The sequence below is a fragment of the Phyllostomus hastatus genome, unplaced genomic scaffold (assembly GCF_019186645.2).
Source record: "Phyllostomus hastatus isolate PE091 unplaced genomic scaffold, TTU_PhHast_1.1 phas_contig_80, whole genome shotgun sequence".
Lineage (NCBI taxonomy): Eukaryota > Metazoa > Chordata > Mammalia > Chiroptera > Phyllostomidae > Phyllostomus > Phyllostomus hastatus.
Genome location: NW_025333960.1, coordinates 28616767 through 28629925, shown reverse-complemented (window position 1 = coordinate 28629925; position 13159 = coordinate 28616767). Strand labels below are relative to the sequence as shown.

Here is a 13159-nt window from a genome sequence, read left to right as displayed (position 1 = left end):
ATCAGCAACAGTCTTAGTCATTTCATGACATATAAAAGGAAACCAGCCCTTACCTATTTTTTATCTTTTTACCTGCTCTACTTCTTATCTGCCCCTTCAATTTCTTTCTTCTGGGAACATCCTCTCCAATCAATGTATAGCCTGACCATATCGAGCACGGCTCTGCTCCTTAACGATAGTACTCAGAAAGGAGGTGGCTTAGCTGCTGCTTCTGACAATTTGGGATTTGGACCAAGGAATTTCTATCTTGGGGTGCTAGTCCTCTTCAGTGTAGAACATGCAGAGATGACATCTTTTGTTATACGTATCCATTAGTTGCATAATTATTTGTATAGTCTAAAGCAGTACTTCTCAATAGGGCAGTATAGGCTTTTTGGGCAGACAGTTGGTATTGCCTCAAGTATTCCAAGCCATTTAACATCCTTAACCCCTGAGTGTTAAGTTCCAGTAACACAAGCCCCAGTTATTGTGATGAAATGCATCCCTATCTTCCATTTCCAAAGTCTCACTTGGAGTGCAGTAAACACCCGGAGTTGAGAGACATTTTAAAAATGAAAGCGGTTCTCTACTTAGTATCTCAGAAAAATATTTTTGTTACCTGCCAGTTGTCGAGCAATTCGAGAATTCAGACAACGAGTTCTGCATTTGTGGTACATCACTGTCATCTTATAGGCTCTGCACCTCGCCTGCATATGAGAATTGTGTGACTTACTGGCCTCCCTTGTGGAGTGAAGTCTGACCTCCTCCATTTTCTTCCATTTCCCCCACGATGGCTAATTTGTGCTGCTTTGAATGACCACAGCAACAGTATCAGTATTCTCACCTACCTCTTTCCAAAGAAGTGCAGCTTCCCCACTGACTAGGCTAGTGGGCGGGGGGGCGGGGGGCGGGGAGTAAGGGAAACTTCAACAGAGGGAGCTGAGACAGGAAGCTGGGAGAGCTTAAAAGCACCGATGAATTTCAGATCAGGAAGCTTGAATTCTGCTTGTTTTCATCAAAGCCCCAGTAAAGTGTTAATTTATCACATAACACACTCTTCAGGGAAAATCAAGAAAAGTCAATGACCTATACTTCCCAAGAGTGACTGCATATTTTAATGTAGCTCTTCACACTGTAAGTAATCAGATAAATATTTGATTTGCTGAGTCATTTTATTTACGTGCAATATTTATGATTCTCTTTATTTTACTATTAGGAAACATGTATGAAGAAAAACTCTTTTCAGTGCCCATCTGCCGATTTTTTTCATCTAAAATAAGAATTCTCTGTTATGACATTCTGTTCCTTAACAGCAAAATGACTTACCATAAGAAGTGACACAAAAATAAATATCACCCACAGCTTTAGAGATATAACTCGAGTCTATCTCTTTTTGATACTGACTCAATTGCTCAGTTGATGACTCTTTTAATTATTGCAAAATACAACTCCAAATTAAAGATGTTCACTATTATTTTATTACATAAAACAAAATAAGTTCTTTTTTGCAAAGTAATATAGCTACATTTGAAGTGGTGTCAATGAGATAAAAAATGGTTTCCAATAAAAATTGATTAATTAACTTAAATCACATTCTACTTCTTGTTTGCCTATATCTCGATCTGCTAATGTACAGTGATGCCATGCCAGAGTCATCTGATGTGGCCTTGGGATGCTGTCACCTCCCTGTTTTTCTCCTCTGTTTCTTTTGGTCACGCTGCGGGTTTCTGTGCCTTCACCCACACTGAGTGTCTGGGCCTCCTGCCTCACACGGGTACCACTTCTCTGTCCCCGTAGCATACTGACCTCTGCCCCTGCACCACGTCCACTTCCTGTTTCTCTCACCTGCATTTGATGCATTTGCCTCAAATTTCCAAATTGGTTTTGGCTGTCCAAAATATGATCTGAGCTATCTAAAATAGGCCTACCTGCTTTAGACCGCCTATGGACTTCCTAGTCTTCATTTGAACTTGACCACAGAACTACCATCTTCTCTCAGCACCACAACAAATGTATTTGGATCAACAAACATCATTCCTCTGCTTTTGAACAGTGATTTTTACACTGTGCATTACAGCCCATTAGCGAATTGTCAAGTCAGCTTAATGGGTCCTGATCACTTTTAAAAAGTGAAATAGAAGAGCATAGAAATGAATATTATATAAATGTGTCTATGTTCTAGCTTATGATATAAAATATATTTATACCCACGTTGTGGGTCTGAAAAGTTGGAAAACATTGCTTAAAATGGGCACTGTAATTTCCAGTCGCCTCCGTACTACCCCCAAATCACTTACAGTTACCCTGCTTCTCACCTCTGCTCTTAGTCGAGTCTCAGATTTTCCTAACATATCAATTTGTTCCAAATTTGAAACTATCTTCAGCCTCCAACCCATAAGAAGTGACATAAGCATGTAACATGCATTCATCTTAGATAAATGTACACTGTAAAATGGACAGATTTAACAGGATGGGAGATGCTCAGTTATATTTAAATTTCAGATAAACAATAATTTTTAATATGTGAGTTCCAACAGTGAACACTTAACTGGAATTCAAATATAATTATACATGCTGTATTTTAGCTAGCAACCTTAATCCTATTTAAAAGTCAATCCAAGATATTCTTGACTAGGCCTGGGGAGCTGGTGAGTGGGTGTGAAAACTGAATGTAGAAGATGATCAGAGAAGAAAGAAGTTAAAGGGATAGTGGACAGTGGTGGGAACTAAACAGCATACTGGAGGACATGATAACAGTGTCAGAGTCATAGAAAACAAGCCACACTGTAGGGTTGATAAGAACCCAAACAAAATGTGAGAACCCTCTGCCAGGGAGTGGTGATGAGTTGGCAGTTAAAGTACAAATCTAGCAGCATCCTGGTTTGGTATTAGAGATATTATTAAGGCACAGGAAATTAGCTGGTTATTTAGCAGATGTTGGAAAGTCCTACAGCTGCAACATAGTAAAAGTCTTTCTAAAATAGTAGTTAGGATTCTGAAGCAAAAAATTTTAAGGCCCAGAATGAATGTTACCAAACAAAAGTGGGGTTCGACAGCCCACGTCCACAGGCAAACTCCGGAGGCAGAGATTTGGTGAAAAAAGAAAAGAGGTCATTTAGGTACAAGCTACACAATTTTGGAAGAATGACAGGCTTGTGCCTCAGAGCCCCACCCCTCCAGAACACCCAGAGAACAATAACCATGCCACCTTCTGCCAGACTAGTCCACACTGCATCAGGAGTTCCTTCTCCCATTTAAAAATACCACCCTTTGCAAAACTGCAGGCACCGCTGAGTCATCCTCCAAGCTGCTCAGCTTTTTTCCTCATCGCTGTTGGACCTCAGACCTCTTTATGGAGTCTTCAGCACATGCCATCCGCACCACCAGCTGCCGGGGCTTCCTGCAGGGAGGGAGGCGGGGCTGCTGCCTGGCCTTGCAGCTCTCACTGCCTGCTGGTCCACAAGCTCTCTGACCACCGACCTCCCCACCCCACAGAGCAAGTGAGGGAAAGAAGCTGCGTGTTTCTGTCTACCCTCCATTTTTTAATTTCCCAGTCCAAAATTCCATGCGCTTTGGAAAAGTCCATCTCCCCATCCAACCCCATTCATTTCCCAGGGGCAGGTCGGCTCCTACCCCTGATGCCATGTTCTGGGAGGAAGTAGGACGGCTGTTCCCTCAGTCATGCAACCTCGCCAGCCTGCACAGCCTCTGTGCAGGGCCCCCTCTTGCCATGTGTCATCCCGGGTGTAGGGGAATCTGTCACGTGCCACACTAACAGCATGGCTTCAGCCCCGTCACCTCTGGCATTTCCTGTGACCTCACCTGCAGGCAGCCCCTCCTCTGTCCGCTAGTCTGGCCAGGTCTGATATGGATTTATGTGTAATATAAATGCAAGTTTATTATACAAGTGAAATGTCTGGCTTTTTGCGTAGTTTATTTTTACTATGAATGTACTTTTTGCCAAAGAGCATTTATATTTATATTTATATTGCCCAGATAAAAGTATTTTTCTGAATCACTTCAAAATTAACCAAACAGTCACCACTAGGTGATTCCAATAATTTGATATATCCAGGCACATTAGTGACAAAGAATCCTACCTATCGGAATTCAGAGATAATTACAGTGCCTTTGCATTAATAGATATTTGTTGAATAAATAAATGTGTAGTAGAAAAATGTCTTCATGTGTATAAGACTGTTTCACATTCACCTCCACAAATTAATAATTTTCTCTGTAGAAGATGTTGTCTTACTCATCTTTTCTCATGCATGAAATGGGTAAAAGAGAACCAATATAAACACAGAGCAAACCACTGGCTGGATATTTCAATTTTATAACACATCTAAAAATGCTTGGGCCAAATGTAATAGCATATGCAAGGTGTGTGTGTGTGGTATAACCTAATGCCCTCCTTTCAAATGTATTTAAATATGTACAGTATGTAAACCAGATAATGACAGAGTGGCCCTCGTTGAATCAGAGATGTTGCCCAGAACTGAGACTTTACTTCCTCGGATAGGGGTGTCCCTGGACTATGCTGTGCTGTGCCTTTATGAATTAGGACATTTGGAGTTTTTAATAGTATTTGGATTTAAAGGCTCTGTTGAAGAATATTTTAATTTTATTCATTTTTAAAAATAAGTTTTCTATAGTGTCATTATCCAGTTATGTACATTGCAAGTGGTTTGTGATAGAATATCGCAATATTAAATGTTAAAAATCATAATATACATGGTAAGATAGACAGATTTCACTAGGATATTATTTATAATTTATTCTTTATTTGTAATCCCAAGAGTGTTTATTCAGGATAATGTCAAATGTTTGGCCCCAAGGAAAAAGTTTTCTGTGAGAGTACTGGATGGTATCTGGCAAAAAACAGAGATTTAATGTTTTTATTCTAGTCAAATAAATGTAGCATTGCTATTCTCTAAGTTCACTTTATAAAGCAAAGGTGGAGAAGTTAATTTTTAAAAATATTGTGATTAGGCCAGTTTTACATTACAGTAAAATAAAATGGAGCGCACCGTGCCAGAGCATTGCTCTGTGGGATAATGGAACTTACAATGAGTGTCAACACTTGCCTACGACTTGTCCAAATACTAGTATTTAGTAACATTGATACATCTTTTGAATTTAGCTTTTTGTTTTTCTTTGCTTTGTTTTAAAAAGTGATTGCTTATGCTCATGATTCATGAGCACGATTTGGTGTCTCTCTTCAGATCATGAATTAGGTATACATCTTAAACCAAGAATGACTTCTTACTGGTGAATTTCTTCTAACAATTAGAAGTCCTATTCCTTTAGAAATAGGCTACTTCAGAGTTTTCATCCTTTTTTTATCTCAGGGCATTCATAAACTAATTACTAAAATTCTGTGGCACAGCAGAACATATATTTTTGCTGATTAGACAAAAATAAGTAGGCGTAATTTTGATTCACACTGGATGGCTCTTGTTGTGTTGGCTGTTGTCATTTTTCTGTTTGACAATGTGAGGGAAAAGAAGTCAGATCTTGTGGATCATCAATTGAAAATCACTGACTTGAGCTCAAAGTTCTGCTGAAACAGAACAGATGGCCTGTTAATTTCCTCCAGGTGGAACTCTGTATTGTTACTGTGTAGTCTGATGTGTTTCTAGTGGAACTTTGTAACCTGAGACAAGGTACAGAGCGCTCAGTTGCCCCTTCCATTCAGAGAGGGTCACCTCAAACTGCTTAGAGGATTTTCTAAAGAACCTCACACCAGGGAACATTTAAACAATTCTAGCTTAATTAACCTGTGCTGTGAGGTTAATATTGCAAGTCTTTATGGATGAGACAGTCTCTCTCCTTCTTTTTTTAGTACTGATGACCAGGAAAGGCCATCAAATATAGTGATTGAAGGGGCAGACTGTGAAAGCAGTTTATCATGTGAGCCCTAAACCCTGGCTCTTTGCTCTTTTACTAGTTTGACAGGTTACATAACCTCTTTCAAGCTTAGTTCCTCATTCGTTAAACAAAGATGAAAATAGAGATGATAATAATCTATTCTTGAGATTGTTTTAAGGTTAAATGATAAAATCCATGTAAAATTCTTATTTAGCATAATCTACTTATTAAGCACGCAATTAATTGAAAACTTTAAACACACGTATAGCATTTAGGAAAGTAAAAGGGCCAAAGCTAGTAATAGTTATCACATAATAAGTGAGAATCTTAATTTTGAGAACTGCCAATTCTTTACCATTTCAGGAACTGTAATTCCAGGTTTATGTAGATTTAGAGGGCCTTTCTATTAGAAATGTTCAGAAATTAAACACAGTTAAAATTAGAGAGGAAGGATTCTTGGGACTGAGGAAGAGAGACCCAGTACAAATACTCCTGTTTTAAAATTTTCTGCTATCAATTTTGCTCTCAATTTACAAAACTTTATGGCTTGAGGTAACGAGATGAACTTTCATCATATAATGGTGAGATGGTCTGAAAAAATACAGCAAAGCAATAATTTATTACACTGTTTTGATGAATTAACTCTAATTTTTATAACTTTATACAGGAGTGAGCAGAAGTAGGTTTACAATTGTGAGTATGTGAAAAAAATTATTTTAATATTATTATTAATTATTGCATTATTTACTTGTATTATACCTGTAAACCTACCTTTTGCGCACCCCTGTATTATTTTATGTGTTCAGATCCCAGTAGGAAAGGAATTTGCTTCTGAAAAGTTTGCTATCTATTTTTATTTCAGTTTTTGGGGGATAACTGCCATATTTACCTTAACTGAGCTGTGTTGAGAGGAAGGTGAGTGACATGTGAGAACTGCCAGAATCTGTCTTTATAACTGCAGGGTTTTTCAAAAGTGCTGTTGTTTTTTGTTTCTTCAGAAAGCCAGGACTTTGGCAAGGTAAAATGCCCATTATCCTTTCTATGATATTTGTTGGTAAACTTTTCAGAAATGTGTTCCATATATATAATACTATATATTTATACTTGAAACATATATTTTAAATTACATAATAACATATTTAAAATGTGTTCCACATGTAATATAAAATTTGAATGTATAACGTAGTTCACTTTATGGGACTTGAGCAGTAGGCCTTCTTCAGGTGGAGCAGTTTATCACTAGATTACTATCCTACCTGGTGCTCGCTCCAGAGGCTAATTTTATTGTTTAGTCCATCAAAAGATGCTCTAGTGCAGTGTTTTTATGTAGAACAGTTACCATATTTTTGATAGGAGGGGTCATTTCTGTGTGAAATTTGTTATATGATCTATTACTTTCTGCCTTACTGATGAACCCCAGTCCTAACGGACTTAGAATTCAGTATTTTTATTGAAACCGTAATTAAGGTCCTGAGAAGTGGCAGGTGGAGCACGGGTCACGTGGTGCCGTGGCATCCAGCCCCTCCCCCACAGCACATTTAAAGTTAGACAGCAATGGAACTTCGGCCAGAGCTCAAGTTTCAGGAAGTTTTGCAAGTGCTGACTTTGTCCTATGATAATACTTTGATACTCTAGCATTTTTTTAAAATACAAAGTTTTAAAATACTGATGTTGATAGTCCTGCTTTGTGTGGATGTTAAGCATCTGTCTAATCTGCCTGCTAGATAAACCCCCCGTGGTCCATTCAAGTTGTAGAGAGAAACCAGGATTTGGGAGATCCAGGTTTGGGTTTCAGCTCTTTGCTTTGCTCTCTGTTAACAGTGGCAGTTCATTTCATCTCTGTTAGTCAATCTATTTGTCAAAACACTACCTTAAAATCTGTTTTAGACACTGTTTGTATTAATGGATACAAAAACCCAAAGAAAAGTATAAAGCACTATATACATGTAATAAAGCAAGTCTAGATTTATAGAAAATAACATTTCTAATCAAGAGATACCTCAGAGTACTTACCTGATAAATAATGTTGAGGTCATTAGTTTATCTGATTCATTGCGGCTATATTCTAGTCCTTCCTTTGTATGCTTAACTTTGTTGTCCAGAGGGAGCAAGACTAATGTGAGTTCATGTTTTTTTTTTGCTTCTTATTATTAAGAATATGATTGTTTCTGTGTTCATAACAAATTCTAGGAAAGTATTCTCCATCATTCACAGATATAAAGGTATTTCTAAGAACACATTTTCAAGCAAAGTGTTTGAGTATTTGTCTTACCAATGTTCTAGCAAATGTTTGTACTGTATATAATGTCCAATTTCTATCCTAGAAACAGAGAGAAATGATTAGATTTGAAAAATGGGTCAAGGAAATAGACATTTATAAATGACTATGGCATTTTATATAATTAATTATGGCATTAGTAGATTGGCATCTCAAGTATCTGAATCAAAATATTTTTCCATTTCTGTCCCTTGCTGCTATGTTTTATTTGCAAGTGCTTTTACATATTGCATGAGGGATGTTAGAACTTTGATGAATGGTCAGCCTAGGAGAACATGTCCCTGAGTTTTATCACCATTTATGAACATCTATTTAAAGTCGATTTAGCATTTCAAACATTCATGGAAACAGGGCCTTTCTTTAGAGCACAGGCTGCAGGGGCGTTGAGCCCAGGATCCAGGTTCAAAAGAGACTTGACATGCAAGCTTCCCCTTGTTATCACTGAGTGGGGTTACCAAAGGATATCGACAGGAATAAAAGACAGGATTTCATCACAGGGCTTTAAATCTGAGATGTAATTATTCTAATGACCATAATTTAAGAATCTGCAAGGACATTCTTCATTTTTAAAAATATTCTAAGATCCTAGCAATGAAGGTTGCTTAGGACTCTTCATTATAAAGGGATCTGGGAGGAAAAATTATAGAGGAGAAATAAAGAATGATTTTTTTTTCTCTCTTCACCTCCATGGCAGGAGAAATATTGTTTCAGAAATCAGTATGAGGCTTGAAGAGTCTGTCCAGAGGATTTCTGCTCCCTGTGCCTGAGAAGACTTGGTAGTGTGTGGGTCCTGGGCAGCGCGTGGTGGGAAGGGAAGGATGCGGACAGTGAGGAGCCCGGCAGGTCCCGCCATAAAATGGGTTCTGAACTCCAAGAAAACTACACCCACACGAGGGCCTTTAACCACACACACGTATATACCAGATAGTAGCATGCCAAAGACTGTGCCAAAATACCGCCGCAGAGAATAATGTGACAAAATGCTTGCTAAAAATCTTTTCTCAGATACAAATGAGACTTTATATTCCAATATCTCACGCACATAGGTGCCCATGAGCACAAGCATGTTTGTGACTATTACAGGTACTTGTTTCTCAGAGTAAAGCTACAAAAGGGAATGTAAGGTGTTGAACAAGGGTTTCAAGACAGATTCGTTTGGAGCTAAGAAGAGCTAGGACAAGTAGCATAGTGGAGACCAGTCAATCATAAATCCACCTGGGAGGGGTACCCCCACAAGTGCTTTATCAGCAGGGTGGAAAGGGCAGACCCTGGTGCGTGCATCGGGACTGCGGGAGCCCATGGAGCTTCTCTTCGCCCCATCACTTGCCTGTGTTTCTTTCAATGGAAGATTTCTTTTTATGTAAGGAGAGAAAAGATTTAATAGAAATCCTCTACATGCAAAGATCAATGCAACATTCTTCTCAAATCCTATTTGTTAATGAATTTACTGCTCAGCCCCATTAATTCCAATGGACTATATAATTCCATATGAGTTAAAAAATGTATAGTATAGTGACTGGGCATGCATCATAAACATTTTTTATTTATGCATTTATTATAAAATAGATTTCCAAAGAGTCAGAAAAAATGATCTCTAATCAGGTAAGTAAATATGGCAAAGTTGTGAGTTCCCCTCCTCAAAATAGAGGAATAGGAATTAAATTCATGTCTGTGAACATGTAAGTGTAGAGAAAGAAAGAGCATGAAAGAGAATGAATGAGCATTGAAATTGTGTGTATTTTTTCTTATTTAATGGCTAATACAAAAGTTTGATGAAATACTTTCAGACTTTTCTGTTTATTTTTTTTCACATTTCCTTGTATAGTATAAAGAAGTATTTTTTTAAGAAGCTGGACATTTTAATTTATAAATAACAATTATATTAAAATCAAGAGTTTTAAACTTCAGGTATTAGTGAAGTTGAACTTTAATTATCTGTATATGGATCATCCACAGAAGATTTTAACAACAGACTTGCTCCTTCCCTTTGGTGTACTTGTGGCTTCTTTTCCTGAGACTCAGTGGAATAGGCCAAGTGACACACACTGATTTTAATATTAAATTCAGGAAAATATGCTTTACAGTTTTTCATCTTAACATGTAGGGTCTCCTCAGGGCTGTGCTCCTTCCTCAGTGAGAATAAGCAGAAGTGACCCCATCACCATTAATGGAGTTGGTGTGGATTTTTGTTCTCTTGTACATGAGGTGCACATTTTTTCCTTCCTACAAACGTAACGTCTATCAGTGCTCACAACAGTAAATCTGCACCTGAGAAACCATCGGTGGCGTTTCTGTCTAATTCACAACTTATCCATCCCCCTGCTTATCTCGTGTTTCATGTGCTGTGTTTGTGCTGTGGTGGAAATCCAGTGTCCGGCTTCTGAGTAGCACTGTCTGAGTCACTGTTAATTTGTATCTGGGGACTTCAAACAATCTGTCAGTTTCATGTCAGGAATTATTTGCCTTGGTGAGAGAAATGGCTTGGTTTTTGAAAGTAAGTTGACTCTCGATCATAGTTCTGAAAGTAGAAGCTCTGGATAGGGCATGGGGAAAGCTTCCTTTGACAGTCAATGGGCGCCAGCTATGATAGGCAGACGTTATGCAGATGTGATATAAAGTAACAGAACAGGTGGCCAACGTGCATTTCCAGGTGTGTCATTTTCTGTGGAAGGGATGATTCACTGCAGTAAATACATATATGAATGTGGGTAGAATTCTCTTTTATTTTCCCTTAAAACATTTTGAAAAGCAATAATGAAGAAATGCTCATTAACACAAAATCCAAAGTTTATTATTTCTACTTGGGACAAAATTAAAAAAATATATTTGTAAAATTGGATAAAATATTGATGATGCTAGCAGTAACTTTTAAAAACAACGTTGGTGATTTTTAATAAGGAAAATTCACAATAATATCTGTACACTGTGATTATTCTTACTAAAATCAATGCAGAAATATAATCCGATATCCATTCAGATGTGGCTGATTTTTTTTCCCCACATCATGTTATTAACTATTATTAAGAAACATGCAATCAAGTTGGATAGATATTTCTTGAAATGATGCATGGTATGCAGTGCATGCTTTCATTGTGCTTCCTGCCATTATGGAATAATGCGTCTTATTTGGAAATACAGTGATCATTTCTGTTGAATCACACTCAGTCAGCTTATATAATAACACTTCTATTTTGTGAATCATTGCAGATTTCAGAGAGCTATGCCTTCCTACCAAGAGAAGCGGTGACACGATTTCTAATGAGCTGCTCAGAGTGCCAGAAAAGAATGCATTTAAACCCAGATGGAACAGATCATAAAGGTAGCCTCAGTGTCAAATAGTGAGATTTAGAGTAATTTTATTCATAATGGCAATTTATATCTCACATTTTAATAAAAACGTGGTAGACTGAAGCAGTTCAACAAGGCAGAGCATCTCATTTGTTCAGGCAGGAGGCAGTGAATTTTGAATATACACTCACAGAGTAATTCAGTACCCATTTTCAGAAGAAAGACAGTTTGACTGGGAAAAATAATTTTTCCTATAATAACATTTTAATTTTCATTTATTGTGTATATTTTGTTGTATTTTAGATACATTCAGCAAGGAAATTGATATCCCGTTGGTGTCCTTTTATATCTGCCAATTCCTTATTTCCTAAAGTGGTGATTAGTATGGAGCTCCTTCACTGAGAGAGTTTACATACAAATTATAATTTGGTTTTTGTGTTCATTAAAAATTATCTAGATTATGTTCCTAACTATGAAATTCTCTCAGAGATTAAATTAATCTCAAAGACACATTGAGGCCAGCCCATTCCCATGTGTTGGAGAATGAGAAAGTAGACTGGCAGAAAACATGTGAGTACATACAGAGGGTGGGACAAAAGTAAGTTTACAGTTGTTCAAGTGGAAAATAATACAATAATAAATAATGGTACAAGAATAAACTCTTGTGATTCACATACAACTATAAATCTGCTTTTGCTCCACCCTGTTAAATTAAGTTTGCCACAAAAAAGAACAATTCAAAAGTGCTAATAATTGTGTTTAATTACTGTGTTGCCTTCACTTGTTACCCAGGGACTCCAAAGCTCCCCTGTAGTTAGTAATAACCAATTTATCCATAGTGCTAACTTGATGCAATATATTGTACCTTTATAGAAGCTTGCCAGTTATTTTTTCTACAATCCATATCTAATGCTTGCAGTCTCCTAAACACTTGGTATCTAGAATCTTATTTCAACTTGAACAAATTGAATCATTCTGAAATTACAGGTTAAACGCAGTAGCACTTTCGTTACCCATGAACAATGTTGTATTGCAGATAATGGAAAACCTCCCACCTTGGTGACCAGCATGATCGACTACAACATGCCAATCACCATGGCCTATATGAAGCACATGAAACTGCAGCTGCTGAACTCCCAGCAGGATGAGGTAAAATGGAAATGTCCACGTGTGCTATCAGAGGACAGAATGACATTTGATAACCATGACTATTGCGTTAAGCATGATGGCATTTTGAAGATGGTAATTTATTTTTTAATGAAAGGAATGTCACCAGGATTGCGTAGATGGAGGCTGTAGAGATTCCCTGTCTTAACACACTCACCTTGGTATAAGGTGAGAATTTGCTCATTCCCAAGAAGGTTCCTTTTCCTTAATTGACCTCCATAGAGCTAGCCTTAGTAAAGTGCTAGAAACTTTAGGGGGAAGTACCCCAAATGAGTGAGTATCCCAGGAAAGTATCCAAGCCTTTAGTACTAAGGTTATTCTGCCAAGAAAGAAGTCAATTTAATAGGTATTTCCAGTATAATCATTCTCAACCATCCAAATCTCGCATCTATTTTAAAGTTATATTTCACCTGACCATTCTATGTATTTGTTTATCTGCTTCTCTGCATTTTCTAGAAACAATTTGAGGTGATTCATCTAAGGGTTTTGATGTTTCAAATTACTCTATTTTATTTGTGTAGTAACAGTCTTGCAATATGCATGTTGGCAAGTATTAGACACAAAATGCACATTTGT

General features: G+C 37.5%; 1 protein-coding gene across 3 annotated transcripts in view; it reads left to right on the top strand.

The window, feature by feature from the left end:
• The window catches only part of NOL4 (nucleolar protein 4), a 288625-nt gene that overhangs the window by 71923 nt on the left and 203543 nt on the right, over positions 1–13159 (top strand). For 2 of the 3 annotated variants that reach the window (XM_045850010.1, XM_045850009.1), the window contains exons 3-4: positions 11336–11447; positions 12453–12565. In XM_045850010.1, coding sequence (XP_045705966.1) covers positions 11336–11447; positions 12453–12565 — 225 coding nt within the window. Of the gene's footprint in view, positions 1–8862; positions 8905–11335; positions 11448–12452; positions 12566–13159 lie in introns of those variants that run through there. The other variant, XM_045850011.1, reaches the window with a different exon arrangement.